Here is a 16294-nt window from a genome sequence, read left to right on the forward strand (position 1 = left end):
GGCAGGTCTGAAAAGATTATGTATGGAAAATAAGTTAATAATTAAGTCAATAAATGTCTCTCTTCTCTCCAGCAACTCCCCACGGCTCCCAATTAGTCAAAAAAATCTCTTTGAGGGCATATGTCATGTTTCTTTGTATATCCCTACAATGCCTCGCACAGTGACTTGTATACAAAAGTAGCCTAATAAACATTCATTGATGTACCTAATAGGCTGCGATACATAGCTGCTGAAAGAATGAATCAGATAGTCCTAAGCCTCTAGCACTTGTCTCTGTGCCATGGGAGGTACAAGAGAATCATGAGAAGCTGGCCCTGCTCACTGGAAGCTTCTGTAGTGCCCCACGTGGCCCACCTACGATGAAGGTTAAGAATGCTCATTCCTTGCAAAACACACTGTTCTTTATTTTATATTTTGAGCAAAAAATACTCACATGTCAAAAGCACTGAACTCCAACGTTAAGCGAGCTGGCAGCCCAGCAGAATCACCTGGACAGAAGCATTATCAAATAGTCAATTACTAGTCATTAATAGTGGCATTTATAACAAAAACGTTTGTGAGTAATTTTGCTCTTTTGGTTGAGCCCAAAGTGCCCCATCCAATACCTGGTCATCCAAACTAAACAGGGACATAGCAGAAGATGACAGATTTCATGAATTCAAAGAATTTGCCAAGAATACAAAACAAGACTCATCGGGAAAAATATTTCCAATCCCATCCCCCAGCAATACTAAGTAATCGGTATTAATTCTTTGGATTAATAAATTAGGTTCTCCCTTTCTTTTCCCCATAGGAGAAAAGGAGTGGAAGTGAACTTGGGTCAAAAGCCAGGAAGTAAAATAGAAACCAGTGAATAGTATTAATTATAAAAGTCAAGGACATCCCTTCCTGAGGGAAAGCTGACCCTATACTGGGCAGAGAAGGTAACAGAAGAGGGCAGAAGATGGAGTTCCCCATCGCCTACCATTGTAGTAATAACCCTTAATGTCCTTGGGAGCTTCATCCAACCGATACTCATTCAGCTTCTTCTGGGTCAACTCATGCCAGAATCCAACATCCAAGGCACTGCTGAAGGGGGCAAACTGCAATTTGGAGAGTCCGGGATCCCCCATAACTGCCGCCATTATTTACTGCCTGCTGAAACCAAAACAGAACACAGCAACAATGCACAAAACATGGTGAGAAACGACATTTGTAATCATGGGCTTAATCAAAACAATCAAACAGAAAGTAACGAGAGGTAGATGGGGTGCCTGAAGACACAACTTTGGAAATCAACCTGAGGAATCTGGCTATGTTGCCAAGTTTAGTCTCCTTACGACACAACTGAACTTCCTGGCCTTCACTTTGGTGCATCTCCCTTTCTCATTAAAGTTGGTCTGACTGATGCACTAGTGTTATTCCTTCTTCGACACGGTCATAGTCTCAAAAGTTTCTGCCAACCCGTGTTGTCCTAGGGAACTTTACAAGCACGAAACCTGAAGTCCAGCCAGTTGGCATCACAGCCATGCAAACTGTCTGGATTCTGAGTGAGGCAGTGCTTGAACACCCCAGCCGAGGAGGATGAAGAAGTTTCCCCCACCCTAACCACAGTACCAGAATTTCTTCGAAATCTCATGTTTTGTCTTTCTATTTTAATATTTCATTCTCCCCCTCAAATAAATTTGACTGTCCTGGCAATCAGGCATGTGTACACTGTAACTCCCCACATGGCCTGCACACTCTCAGGGGTACACAGACCCCAGGGGGAGAAGCACAACACTACAGGAGCTTCGCAGTTCCAAAAGCACAAGTTGATGAGGTCACTTTCCATCCTGTCCAGCTGCCGCAAGACAGATGAATATTTCTGCAGTAGAATGTATGAACAGTCAAAACAGACTGATAAATCCAAAAAAAAAAAAAATAGACAGTTCACATCTACTCAGAGAGGTTTTGTTTGAGTTTTGTGCCAAGGTTATTAAACCCCTTTCAGTTTTCTAAACTTGTTAGATATTGGAATTAGAGACAAGGAGCTTTGGTCCAATGGTGACGACATGGTAAAATGCAAAGTGAGCACTACATAAACACACTAAAAACCAAGAAAGAGGAGCCAAGTGTGGGTCAGAGCAGGGCGAAAGGCTCTGCGAAGCGGCTGGGCACATGGCTCTCCTTAAACCCTCTGCTGCCTCAGTATGGATTTGTGGCATCACGCACCAGACAATGCCCGACTGAGTGTTTTCAAACTCTCACCACCTTGAGGGATTATTAAAAAATGAAGATGCGGGACTTCCCTGGTGGCGCAGTGGTTAAGAATCCGCCTGCCAACACGGGCGATATGGGTTCAAGCCCTGGTCTGGGAAGATCCCACATACCACGGAGCAACTAAGCCCATGTGCCGCAACTACTGAGCCTGCACTCTAGGGCCGCGAGCCACAACTACTGAGCCTGTGAGCCACAACTACTGAGCCCATGAGCCACAACTACTGAAGCCCATGTGCCTAGAACCCGTGTTCCGCAACAAGAGAAGCCACCGCAATGAGAAGGCCATGCACCGCAACGAAGAGTAGTCCCCACTCGCTGCAACTAGAGAAAGCCCACGTGCAACGATGAAGACCCAACACAGCCAAAAATAAATAAATAAAATAAATTAATTAAAAAAAAAATGATGTCTGGGCTCCACCTGCTGGGGGGCGGGGGAGAAAGGACGGTGAGGGTGGCCGGGACTAGGGCCCCAGGGTGATTCTGATTCGAGTTTGACGCTGTCTTCAAGCCTTCAGGCCACTGTCACTCTTACTTTTGGAGTCTCCACCTCTAAATCATTTCAAACATATTTAAATGAACCCTTGTCCCATATTAAATAATTTCTGGCTTTTGTTCGAAAGGATCTTTATAATTTTGCACTCTCAAAAAGTTCATCTTTTTGGGTCACTCCTGGGTTCATAGGCCCCAGAAAAGTTTGTGAATCCTACGTACTGTGGCTTCAGAGCCCAGTGGAGAAACAGACCCTCATGCAGATGGCCCAGGGCCCACACTTTGAGAAACGCCAGTCTAGAACACCCTAACAACCTCCTGCTTGGTTTAGCGGGCCTCCATTGCTGCTTTCTCCTCTCTTCCTCCACAACACAGCTAGCATTTTCCTTCTACTGTTGGTTTTTGAAAGTTCCCATGCTCAGCCCTCTCCTTAATCTATAAACTTTCCCCAAAGCAAAATTATTCATTTTCCACATCCATTTCCATCTATATGCCAATGAATCTCAGGACTGTATTTCTAGTGCTAACCTCCAACCATATATTTAAGTGTCTTCCAAAGCCAGGATGTGAATTTCTCACAGATATCTCGAGTTTGACAAATCCAAAACTGAACGTACCTTTCACTAAAATTCGGCCATGTTCCTATATGTCCCAGTTTACTAGATAGTACCACCATACAGCCACGAAGAACCCTCAAAGTCATCTTCAATTTTTCTCTCTCTCATATCCAATAAATCACTAAATGCTAGAGGCTCAACTGTAAACAGTCCTCTGGCACTGAGATGAAGGTGGCAGCTATTGAGTATTGGCCAGGAGCAGGAACTGCAGCAGGGGTGTGCGCCTGAATTTTCTCCTCCCCGAAGCCCTAAGAGGAGACAGCTCCAATTTCACAGAAGAAGAAACTGAGGTTCAGAGAGATAAGAATCAACAGAGCAGCAGGCAGTGGTACAAAGGGATCTCATTTGAAATCCTCCGTGGGACGGGTCATCAGGCCCCTACACACTTCAATCATTCACAACTTAGGCTTAAAAGTCAACAGTAACTCATCATCATTTTGATGACCTGTTAAGGTCACCAAGATGGAATTTTACCAGTGCCAGTGACAAAAGAGAAAATTCTATTCCATTTTTCTATTCAGCAGCTAGGAAAAAGTGACTCAGGAGTACCACAGAAAAGAATGGACGGGCATGCCAAGAAAGAAATTTGCATAAGAGGCATATCCTTCATTTTCTGACATGTTTGGTCTTTGAGAAATTCCGAACAGAACGCAAGAGCCTATTTCACAAGAGGATGTGGTTGGTGTCCAGCTGCTAAAGTGTTGTCTGACTGGTTAAGGCAACGGAAAGTTCTTAAGCAACAGCAGCAACAAGTGATTAGGAATCTGCTGGAAACATCTAAATAGGATACTCAATATAAAGGTATCACTTAGGAACCTATACATCTATGTCACATTGCCATCTTCCTTAAATTAGAAGGGAAGACTTAAGAAGTAATGATCAGAAAGGAATTCTGGTGGAAGAGGAAGTGAGTCTCAGGTGCAAAGTCATCCATGTGTAACTAACCTAGATCGAAACATTACCTGTGTCCTGAAAAGTAAGGCTTGCACATATAACCCCGAACAGTGCAGATTAAACTTGAGGCCTCTGCTTAGCTTAGAAAACTAAAAGATTATTTCTATCACACTTCAACGTTGTATTCAGGATGTGAAACCCAAGTGTTACACAAGACGGGACTGTGTCACTTCTCATGAAAGAGGAAAGGCTCTGAGGATTTGAAATTGTAATGAACAAGAACCGCAGCAGTAGAAGAAACCCAGCAGTAACCAAAATATCCAGTTAGGATTTAACTGAAATAGTAGGTGGATGAAAGCAATACAAACCTTCTGGGGCTGCGTCTACCACCCAAACTTATAAATTCCAGGCTTTTATGGAAATAAAACTAAGTCACGCTCGGTAACTTAAACAAGCAAGAGCTCAAAAAAAAAAAAAAAAAAAACCCGCCACTGTATGTTACTTATCAGAAGTTCCTGTCGAAATGGACCCAACCCTTGCGTTAGTGCTGTTCTTTACCATCAAATCCCTACAGGAAATGTGTAACAGTGGTTGCCTCCCAGGAAAGAAGCTCTGGGGTCACAGACCGGGGTGTGGAGAGCCTTATTTTCACCGTATAACCCTTTTGCCTTTTGAATTTTATACTGTCGATGTGAAATAATAATACAGAAATAAGTAAAATAATGGAAAAAAAAGCCCTAACCCAATGGCAAGAAGAGAGGGAATGACAGATGTAAGATGACCAGCTCAAGCACTTTGGTTTCAAAAAATAACACCTGGGAAACCCTGATGCAAGAACCTTGTCTTATTCATCTGTGGTCAGCACTTAGCACAGTGCCTAGAATAGATTAGTTCAGTAAATGTTGACATGAAATAGCTTTCTTCTCCCAAAAAGGGCCAAAGAATGGATGCTACAGTGAGACAAGATTTCAGCAGAGTTTGAAAACTACTAATGGCCTGTCCAAATAGGAAGTAGACTGACCAAAGAGATGATGAATCTTCCATCAGTGGACGTGTTCAAGCACATATTAGGCAATCATTTGCCACGTAACACTGCAGAGAGGATTACGGTATCAGGCAGTCATATGAGAACAGTGGTTGGCAAGCTTTTTCTGAAAAGGGCCAACTAGTAAATATTTTAGGCACTGTAGGCCAAAACAGTTTGTCATATTTTCTTCTTTCTTTCACTCTTAAAAAAAGTAAACAAGACATTCTTAGCTCATGGACTGCACAAAAAAAGGCCTTGGGCAGGGCCATATTTGCCGACCTTGGACTAGAAGATCTTTGAAGCTGCTGTTTTTTTGATTCTTGGAAGGTGTCAATAATGTATTTTGTTTCTAGGGAGACTGACCTCTTTGGCAGAATCTTTTCAGAGGGCAGTAGAGATCTGCAAGGGCTGCTGAGGGTGAAGCAGATTGTAAGACCAGATTCCGAGGCCACGTCTGCCATCTACGACACAAATCCGTCTTGATGGACCGGCGAATGTGGTCTCCACAGAACTCTCACACAGATGTGAGCATCACTAAGCCAAGACGAAGCTCATTTGGCATTTCCCGAAGCTCATCACGTGCGAAAGCGCGCAGCCGCAGCACTCCACCTCCGAGGCAGGCGCATGACCGCACCCCTGGCGGTTTCCTTCACACTTTCTCCTGGACCCCCGCTACTGCCTCCCAACTTCTCTAGTACCGCCCTGGGGGACCTGCCCCTCCTCACCTCTGACCTGATACACAGAAACATCGAGCTGCTTTGTGCTCCGCTAACTCACCTGCTGTCTTGCTTCTGCAACCCTGTCTGAAAGGCGCCCACGGCCCCCGTGACTGCCTGGCGCTCTCCAAATCCCAGCACAGAGGTGACCTGCTCTAGAAAGCCTTCCCAGAGCTGCCGCTCACTCTTTACTCCTGTCCTGCGCCTCCCGTCAATCACAGTTAACCACCTCCACCCCCCGGCCACCTGGACAGTGAGTATCGTTCAACTCTGCGTACCTGCCTGCCTCCATCAACCGGACTGTAAATCCCATAAACACAGACCCTGGTTCACATTCCTCTCGACATATCCTAGTCCCTTTCAGAGTGGCTCTGAAATGTTACTAAGATGAATTCTGGAAAATTTTTATGGGTACCTTCCCCAAGAGAAACAAGAGAAAGAAAGAACACAGGCTTCTGTGATTGGGAGGACAAACTCCAGGCTTATTACCATGTAAGATGGAGATTGGAGTAAAAACGTCATGAAGAACATATGGAGATATGCCATGTGACAGAAAGGGTCTCTAAACCTATGACTTTTTCAGGATTAAGATCTTAGATGACAGGAAATATGCACAGACAAATCAATTTTTTAAATTAATTTTTATTGGAGTATGGTTGCTTTACAATGTTGTGTTAGCCTCCACTGCACAACAAAATGAATCAGCCATACACATACAGATATCCCTACCCTTTTGGACTTCCCTCCCATTTAGGTAGAGTTCCCAGTGCTATACAGTATGTTCCCATCAGTTGTCTATTTTATACATAGTATCAATAATGTATATATGTCAATCCCAGTCTCCCAAATCCTCCCTCCCCACCCCTTTCCCCCTTGGTATCCATACATTTGTCCTCTACATCTACGTCTCTATTTCTGCTTTGCAAATAAGATAATCTATATCATTTTTCTGGATTCCGCACAGATGTGTTATTATACGATATTTACTTTTCTCTTTCTGACTTACTTCACTCTGTATGACACTCTCTAGGTTCATCCACGTCTCTGCAAATGACCCAATTTGATTCCTTTTTATGGCTGAGTAATATTCCATTGTATTATGTACCACATCTTTATCCACTCATCTGTCAATGGACATTTACGTTGCTTCCACAACCTGGCTATTGTGAACAATGCTGTTACGAACATTGGGGTGCACGTGGTTTTTTGAATTATGGTTTTCTCTGAGTATATGCCCAGTAGTGGTATTGTTGGGTCATATGGTAGTTCTATTTTTAGTTTTTCAAGGAACCTCCATACAGTTTTCCATAGTGGTTGTATCAATTTACATTCATACCAACATTGTATGAGGGTTCCCTTTTCTCCACACCCTCTCCAGCATTTTTTGTTTGTAGATTTTTTGATGATGGCCATTCTGACCAGTGTGAGGTGATACCTCATTGTAGTTTTGACTTGCATTTCTCTATTAGTGATGCTGAGCATCTTTTCATGTGTTTGTTGGCCATCTGTATGTCTTCTTTGGAGAAATGTCTATTTAGGACTTCTGCCCATTTTTTGATTAGGTTGTTTGTTTTTTTTGATATTGAGCTGCATGAGCTGCTTGTATATTTTGGAGAGTAATCCTTTGTCTGTTGCTTCGTTTGCAAATATTTTCTCCCATTCTGAGGATTGTCTTTTCATCTTGTTTATGGCTTCCTTTGCTGTGCAAAAGCTTTGAAGTTTCATTAGGTCCCATTTGTTTATTTTTGTTTTAATTTTCATTACTCTAGGAGGTGAGTCAAAAAAGATGTTGCTGTGATTTACGCCAAAGAGTGTTCTGCCTATGTTTTCCTCTAAGAGTTTTACAGTGTCTGGTCTTAACATTTAGGTCTTTAATCCATTTTTAGTTTATTTTTGTGTATGCGGTTAGGAAGTATTCTAATTTCATTCTTTTACATGTAGCTGTCCAGTTTTCCCAGCACCACTTATTAAAGAGGCTGTCTTTTCTCCATTGTATATTTTTGCCTCCTCTGTCATAGATTAGGTGACCATAGGTGCGTGGGTTTACCTCTGGGCTTTCTATCCTGTTCCATTGATCTATATTTCTGTTTTTGTGCCAGTACCATACTGTCTTGATTACTGTAGCTTTGTAGTATAAAGTCAGGGACTCTGATTCCTCCAGCTCCGTTTTTCTTTCTCAAGATTGCTTTGGCTATTTGGGGTCTTTTGTGTTTCCATACAAATTGTAAATTTTTTTGTTCTAGTTCCATACAAATCAATTTAAATGAAACTTTACTTAACCAAATATAAAAGTAGTAAAGAAGGGAATTCCCTGGCAGTCCAGTGGTTAAGGCTCCATGCTTCCACTGCAGGGGGCACAGGTTCAATCCCTGGTTGGGAACTAAGATCCTGCATGCCTTGCAGTGCGGCCAAAACTAAAACTCAGAATAAATAAAAGTAGTAAAGAATAAGTCTCCCTGAAAGGTTTCCCATGGTTATGTAAGTTAAAAGCTACACTCACAGTCTCAAAGTATCTCTTCACACACTCACACACACACACACACACACAATTATTAACTACAAAAAAGAAAAAGTGACTCTAAAGTGACAAAATGTGGCAGACACCATCTTAATGAAAGGGGATCAAAATTAACACTAGCAGTGATGGGACCAACAGACACTGTGTGCTATCCAATAGACGGCAATGAAAAGAACACGGCATCTATGGTATTCGGCTGAAAACAGTGGACCTGGCTCTAGTCAGGAGGAAACACAAGATAAACCCAAACTGAAAAACATTCTACAAAATGACTGGGACTGGCTTATAAACTTCAAAAGTGTCAAGGTCTTAAAAGTCAGGGGAAGACTAAGGAACTGTCCCTGGGATTAGAAAGACTTGACAACTGGGGGCAATTCGTGATCCTGCTTTGACTCTCTGCTATGAAAGATGTTACCAGGATAAAATTGGAATGCAGTCCCCGGGAGAAGGGTATATGGAAGGTCTTTGACTTATTCTTGTAAGGTTTCTGTAAGTTTGAAAATGTAATAAAATAAAATATGAAGAGGCACCTGCACAGACACAGCTTATTCTATATTCAACAGGCAAAACCAATCAATGTGATAGAAGTTAGAAGAGTAATGACAGGGTGGCGTGGGGCTATTGACTGGGAAGGGGCATGAGGAAGCCTCCAGGGGAGCTGGAAATATTCTATATACCTCAAGCTGGGCAGTGGTTACAAACCATGTGCATATATAAAAATCCATGAGCTACATTATTTATGATGAGTGTACTTTACTATATGTATGCTATACCTGAACAAAAAAACCCAGAAGATCCCATATTCAAGCTATACCAATCCCACAAAGAACCTTCCTTTCTCATTCAATAGTTAACAGATGACCTATTTTAACCTTCCTTTCTCATCATAGTTAACAGATGACCTATTTAAATCTAGCTTTGTGGAAAAGCAATTCATTGCTCTAAATAAGGAGTGGAAATGAAATATCATTTCCATAAATTTTCTGGCACTTTGTTATTAAAGATGCTGAAGATGAAAGTATTTTGGTTTTGCTGCTTATAAAATTAATTGGAGCATAAGTGCTTCCTAGAGTGAGTCTGCCCAACCGTATTCCCTCTGCGGGCACCTATAGGATTGGACACAGCAAATATCAAGCCAGTATAGGACTTTAGGAAAGGAAGTAAAATTGGTAGAAAATAAGCAACAATCATACAGATTAAAAAACAAACAAACCTGCCTTTAGGGACACTAGACCCCTGGTGGGGAGAAGAGGGAAACAGACCAGCCGACTATCCAAAACTTCTCTCACTATAATTTTTCCCGTGTGCATTCTTGGGGTTTTGTTTGCTTGCTTTGGGAGGGCAGAGGAGCTTCGAACCGTTCAGAGAAAAGATGCTAAAAGCTAAGGTAGCTGGGAGCCTGGTCTTCAGTCAGATAAACCCACCTTTGAGTTCCGACTCCACTTCTCCCTGGCTAAGCAGCCTTGGGCAGGTAACTTCATCCCCTGTGCCTCCATTTCCTCTTCTGTAAGATGAGGATAATCATACCGAACCCACGAGGTTGTTGGGAGGGCTAAAGGAGAAAGTGTGTGACACACCTGTCCCGGTGCCTGGCTTAGTCAACAGTCAACACACGGCAGCTGCTCTTAGTCTCTGTCACCTCGCCCTCCCTCACCCCCCCATCAGCCAACAGTGCCTGAGAACGTGGTCGCCCTTCCCCATGCTCATCGCGAAAACTTCCTCTGCTTCAAGCAGGCCTCATAGAAGTCTTCCCTCCCTCACAGGAGCCCTGCAGACACAGCAGAGGTTTAATTAAAACCTGCAGGATGACCTCCTGCTATAGGTCATCCAGGGGAAGTCCAGAGGAGCAAGTGCTAAGGCGTCAGGAGCACTCTGTGTTCAACTTCTCTGAGGCTGCATGGGGCCATTCACTTAGCAGAAGGGCCAGAATAACCACGATTTGGCCCTCAAGTACCATCTTTGGGCCAAAATGGAGCACGCAGAGCAGACTTCTGTTCTCATTTTCCCAGCTGCGGGGCTGCGAGCTCTGGCAGTCATTAAAATAAGCACCAAACCACATGACCAAGTCCCACTGACAAACAGAATATGTTCTTAGCTGCTGATGGGTAAAAAGGCGGTGGACATCGCCAGGAGTGGGGAGAGGGCTCCTCTGGCATGCAGAGCCAATGCCCGTTTTGTAGGGCAATGATGTTTTTGCAACTTCAGGAGTTTTGGAAATAATTTGCAAGGCTGCTAAAGAAGGAGGTTTAAAAAGCCTTCCCTTCCAAAAGGAGGGGGGGAAAGTTCCAAACGTAGAAGAAAAGGTATGCTTTACCAGAAGATGAAAACCCAGGACTCCTACAGGGGAACCAGCTGGGTACAGAAGCCTCAATTCTTTTTAAAAACTTCATTAGAGTCAAGATGCCCCTGAGCCAAACTGATGCCTCTGCAAGACACCAAGTCACCCAAAATGGCTTTTGTGGGGACTGTGCTATTAGGTGGTAACAACTGATACGAGCAGGCAGGATAACTGCTCTTATGGACTGGTTGTCTCCCTCACCCCCGTGGGCCACCTCTGCCCCAACAGGATCCACGTTATTTGCTTCTTCAGGAGGTCAACCAGGGAACTGGCAATCGCCTCCACAGGCTCAAACTGTAACCTTCATTCTCAATAGTTACTTCTGGGAGTTGTTCTTCTTTTGTTTTATTTTGTTTTCCCTCTGCTATAATAACTTCAACCTTCACATACAATCTGCTGTCTCGTTCAGGCTCAGTTTTTGAGCATGGATACCCTGGATACCAGTATTGTGGGCTGTGGCAAGCCTATGAGAGAGTGAGAGTAAAAGCTGAGAAAAACATGGGCAAGAGGAGAGAGGAGATCATACAAGGAAGATGGAGAACACTGTGCCCACTTTTGAGTCCTCTGTGTTACGTTCACCAACCAACAGTGTCACCTTGGTCCCTTCTGTACATGAGGGACAGCCACCTGGATTCACCTGAATCGCTAAGGAGCCCTTAGGTCAACCCACAACTAAAATCCATGATGGTTTCCTAAAAGCTGGCTGAAGTATGAAGGCTTGCTTCTGAGTAACAGTCTTTATGGTTTTCATTTCTGGTGATCTTTAAGGAGTCCTGGAAAATGAGAGGTGCTAAAAAAACTGGGCCAAGCAAACACTTGATTTCAGATTTTCAAAATATTTGATTTCCAAAGATGAGAACATAGATGGATGCTACAACCCACTGGACAGAGCATCTGTTCCCAGGAAAGCTGTCATATAGTCCATTCTGGTTCACATCGCATCTTTGTACAATAAGAAAATTACACACCTTCCTCAAGACATTTTACCTCCTCTTCTGAGAAAATTGTTGTTTAATATATTAATTAAGTTAGCTCAAGATATCTTTACCCTTGCCTGCCAGAAAATTGTCAGTACAAAACACACCCATGACGCCTATGATCTAAATGGAACCCTCTTGGGAAGAGATATGGGAACATATGTATATGTATAACTGATTCACTTTGTTATAAAGCAGAAACTAACACACCACTGTAAAGCAATTATACTCTAATAAAAAAGAAAAGAAAAAAAAAGATCTGGCCTCTTAGATCTGGCCTCTTGTGCAGTGTACCACCTGCACAACTGTATGCAGCAACCCAGAGTATTCACAAAAGACCACTATGGTTTCTCCAAGAACAAGTCACAACAGAGTTACTGCATTTCTGCCTTGATTATGGAAGAACCATAGACAAAGGAGACAAACTATGTGGACCTCAGCAAGGTCTCTGACAAGTCTTCTTCAGATAGCCTAGTAGACAAGATGAAGATGTAGAATTGGACACTGACATAATTAGAAGGATTTAAAACTGGTAAAAATAATCTTATTCAAACGGTGTTGCTTAAGTAATGAACTGATGTTAATAAGAAAGGAGCTAACAGGGATGTCTTTGGCTCAGTCTTGGGGCCTACAGCCAATTTATTTTTATTTTACTTATCTACGTGAATGAATATTCATCAATATTTACCAAGTATTTTATGCGTGCTGAACCTTGTTACAGCAGGGAAACTGACACATAAACAAATACATTCAGTAAGATATTCTTATAACCACATATAACCAGTGACTTGGATAACGATACAGGTTTGCTTATCAATTCTACATATGACATGAAGCAAGAAGGAACAGGCACTATAACAGATAACATAATTCACAATAAAAGATTCTGACCACCTGGAATGACAGGTCTATTTACCAAGATTAAAATTTTCACAGAGGGAAATCTAGGGTCTTAAATCTCAGTCCAAAAAAACAACTGGACAACAATGTAGTCTGATACGCTGGAGTTGGTATGGTAGACAGAAGGGTGTAGCTTCATGAGCCAGAGAGACCCGGGTTCAAAGCCCACCTCTACTACTTCAAGCCACACAACCTTGGGCAAGTCATTTTCCTTCTCTGAGCCTGTTTCCTCATCTGTAAGATGGGACACCACGTGTGGTGCAGAATTATTGACAGGATTCAACTAGAAAATGCATGTATCTGGCACACAGGAGGCACTCAAAAGGAAAAGTAATATCATCAACAAAGCACATGCCAAAAACACTGGGGTTTCCATTTCGTTATTACTTCAGTAAACATTTATATGACCTACTAGTCCCTATGCTGTATCTCAGGACTCAATGGCAAAAAGCCATGATCCCCGCCTTTAAGGAGCTAACGGTTTTGAGGGTAAGACAGACCAGGAATGACAACAGAGCAAAGCTGCGGGTAACACGAGCACAGTTAAGTGTGGTGAAAGCGTTTCAGCAGGGCGCTGTGGGAGGAGGAGGAAACCCTCGAGCCCAGATTTCGAAAAGAACTGGCAGTGGATTCTCAACAGGGACACCACTTGACATGTTGGGTGGGACAATCCTTTTTCATTTGCTGCTAGCCCCACACATTGCAGAATGTCTAGCACCCCTGGTACCCTCTTAAATGCAGTAATGCCCCGTGGTCATGTCACAAAATACAACAGCTCCACACACTTCCAAATGTCCTTTGGATGGTTGGGAGAGGGGAGTGGTCGGCAGCACCAGCCCAAGCCAGTCCCACTGGATGAGGAAGCCTACAGTGGGGAGTAGGGACACTCCAGGCAAAAGGAGGAAGCTGCCTCAGTTCCACGTCTCCAATTCTAGAAACACCCCCATGGCCTCTGCACAAGCTTAGAATGTTCTTGTCCATCCACATGCCCAGCGTCTACTTAATGCCTCTTCTCCCATCAAATCTGAGCTCAACCATCAGTAGAGGGAAGCCTTCCCTGACTCCCTCGTCTCCTGCTTAGGTCAGTTCTCCTGTACTCTACCCACAAAGAGCACCATTACCTCCCGCTTCACATCACATGTGCAGTTATTTTATATATACTGATGAATGTCAGTCTTCCCTACTAGGAGAAAAGCTCTTTGAGAAAGGAAGTGTGTCAGTTTCTCATTGTCCTCCATCCGTCACTGTTTTCCCAGCACCTGACTCATTACTAGCACCTCACAGGTGCCCAAAATATACCTGCTGGTGACTGAGTCTATGAACAAAGGAAATAGCATGATATGTTTCAGAAAACACAAAGAGTTCTGTATGGCGAGAAGAAAAGGTTCGTGTGGCAGAGTAGCTGGAAACCACACCAGAAAAGCAGGTGAATGCCAAATCATGAAAGGTCTTCCATGAAAAGCTACTGATTTGTATTTTAGCAAAGGTCTGTATTTTAGAAAGGGCACTCCAGCACCAGTTAGGGCCAGACTGCTGAGGCAGGGCAACCAGCTCAGAGGCTGGGCAGGAATATAGGCAGGAAGTGAGAAGGGCCTAAGGCAGTGGGAGAGGAAATGGAAGCGAAAACATGTCAGGAGATATCAAGGGAGGAAACCTGTAGAACTCTGATGACTGCCCAGGCTGGGAAGGAGGAAGGGAGGGCTGGGATGAGAGGAAAAAGTCCAAGATGACTCCCAGGGTTCATAATGTTTACTCACTGGAATGAATAAATGCAGAAAGTGAATGAGGGAGCATAAAGAATGGAGAGAGAACCACAGGTTTGGAGAGAAGATGATGAGCTTAGTTTCGGACTCGCTGAGTTTTAGGGCTGGCATTCAGGAGAGATCTGGACTCAAGGTCCAGAGCAGTGGTCACTGGCACAGAAATGAGAGCTCACACTGTGCTTGAGAAGAGCAATGAGTAGAAGGCAGGGCCTTGAAGAAAACTAGCATTTAAAGGACAAAAGGAGGAAAAGAGCCCACAATGGAAACTGAGGGGAAACGGCCAGAGAGAGAGTTCAAAGCAGGAGTGGATTTTGTAAGTGAAGGAGTATCGGCAACGTCAGACGTGCTGAGAACGCAAAAAATAAGGAAGGAAAAGAGTTCAGGGGTTCTGGCAACACCAAGGCCTGATGACTTTGAGGACAGCAGTTTTGGGGGAGGGGTGATGCAGAAGTAGAATTTCAGTGAATGATGACTTCAGGAAGTAGAGGTGGCACCTTGTCCAAGAAAAGTGGGTGGGAAAAAGAGGTGTGACAGGGTACAGCAGAGATTAATGGGAGGGTGTTTTGATTTTTTTGAAAATTAGAGTAAACAGGATATTTAAATTAGAGGGATAAGTTAAACAGGAAAGAAATGGGACAAATGATGGAACCAGGTCCTGAGGAAAAGGAGGAGACAGGATCTCAGCATACGCAAAGGAAGTAACCTTAGAATAAACACCATTTTTTCACAGAATTAGAATAAAAGGCAAAGCAATAGGGTCAGCTGGAGAAAAGTTTGTAACGACTGAAGTTGAGGAGGCTTGACTGATGGCTGCAACTTAGTGAAGTCAAAGGCAAGGTAGGAAGCCGGGAGAGGAATGAAGACGTGAGAGACAAGGAGGGACGTGTGGGCAGTGCTGAGAGCCCGGCTGGCTCTCAGATAGTGTGACAGTGTCAAGAGCATGAGGCGTCTACAATGAAGCCCAGAAGAGTCACACGGGGCCTTGGGTTATGGAAAGAAGAGTACAGTCCTGCTCTGCATGGCCAGACTCCTGGAGAAAAGAGGACCTGCTTTCTATGCCACACACTCACAAAGAGACCGACACACAGGAACAAGTTCAAAGGATGGTAACCAGAAAGCAGAAGGTGTGAAAATCCCAGAGGTGATCATTCTGCGGCTGGACTGAGACCAGGTGGACACCCAGCCTAACGAGACCATGGAGATGCACGTTGTCTGCCTGGCAACAAAGCAGCACCTATTCACTCTCCCTTGAACACACAGTGGGGCTTTACTTACCCTAGAGAAAGCCAGGAGGATCTGGAGATAGACAGCAGGAAGGCATTAGTGAATCTTACTTCCATGGGTAAAAGTGGAGGACAGAGGCCACTCCGACTTCCAAATAAAATCTCTGAGGTCAGGGATAACCAATCAGGGACCACTGATCAAAAAACTTATTACTTATTTCCACAAAGAGGATTCATTCCCCACTCCACCCCCAATATCCTGACTCCTGACTCTCGAGGTATCATCCAATCAGTTACCAGTCCAGCAAATCCCACTTCCTTGGTCTCTCAAATCCACCCACCCCTCTCCATCCCCATAGCCGCTGCCTTGGTTCTGGCCTCCCTCCTCTGTCACCTGGACCATGGCAAAAGTGCCGGACTGGTCTCCCTGTGGGTCCTTCCCCACCCAGTGTAATCAGCACATCACTGCCTGGGTAATTTGAAACAGATGAGACCATGTCACACCCCTGTGTAAAATTCCACAGGACTCCACTCTTCACAGCCACATTTTCAAATAAAGCTTCTTAACATAGCAATAGTAACTGCTACAGC

General features: G+C 43.8%; 1 protein-coding gene across 11 annotated transcripts in view; it reads right to left on the reverse strand.

The window, feature by feature from the left end:
* The window catches only part of ATG7 (autophagy related 7), a 328672-nt gene that overhangs the window by 222551 nt on the left and 89827 nt on the right, over window positions 1–16294 (reverse strand). For 7 of the 11 annotated variants that reach the window (XM_070046586.1, XM_070046585.1, XM_070046584.1 and 4 more), the window contains exons 2-3: window positions 965–1134; window positions 434–488 (exon numbers count right to left, since the gene is read on the reverse strand). In XM_070046586.1, the coding sequence (XP_069902687.1) occupies window positions 434–488; window positions 965–1124 (215 nt within the window). In that variant the 5' untranslated portion in view covers window positions 1125–1134. Of the gene's footprint in view, window positions 1–433; window positions 489–964; window positions 1138–9926; window positions 9949–16294 lie in introns of those variants that run through there. The other 4 variants (XM_060307161.2, XM_030840833.3, XM_060307165.2 and 1 more) reach the window with 3 other exon arrangements.

This window comes from Globicephala melas, chromosome 11 (assembly GCF_963455315.2).
Source record: "Globicephala melas chromosome 11, mGloMel1.2, whole genome shotgun sequence".
NCBI classification, from domain to species: Eukaryota; Metazoa; Chordata; class Mammalia; order Artiodactyla; family Delphinidae; genus Globicephala; species Globicephala melas.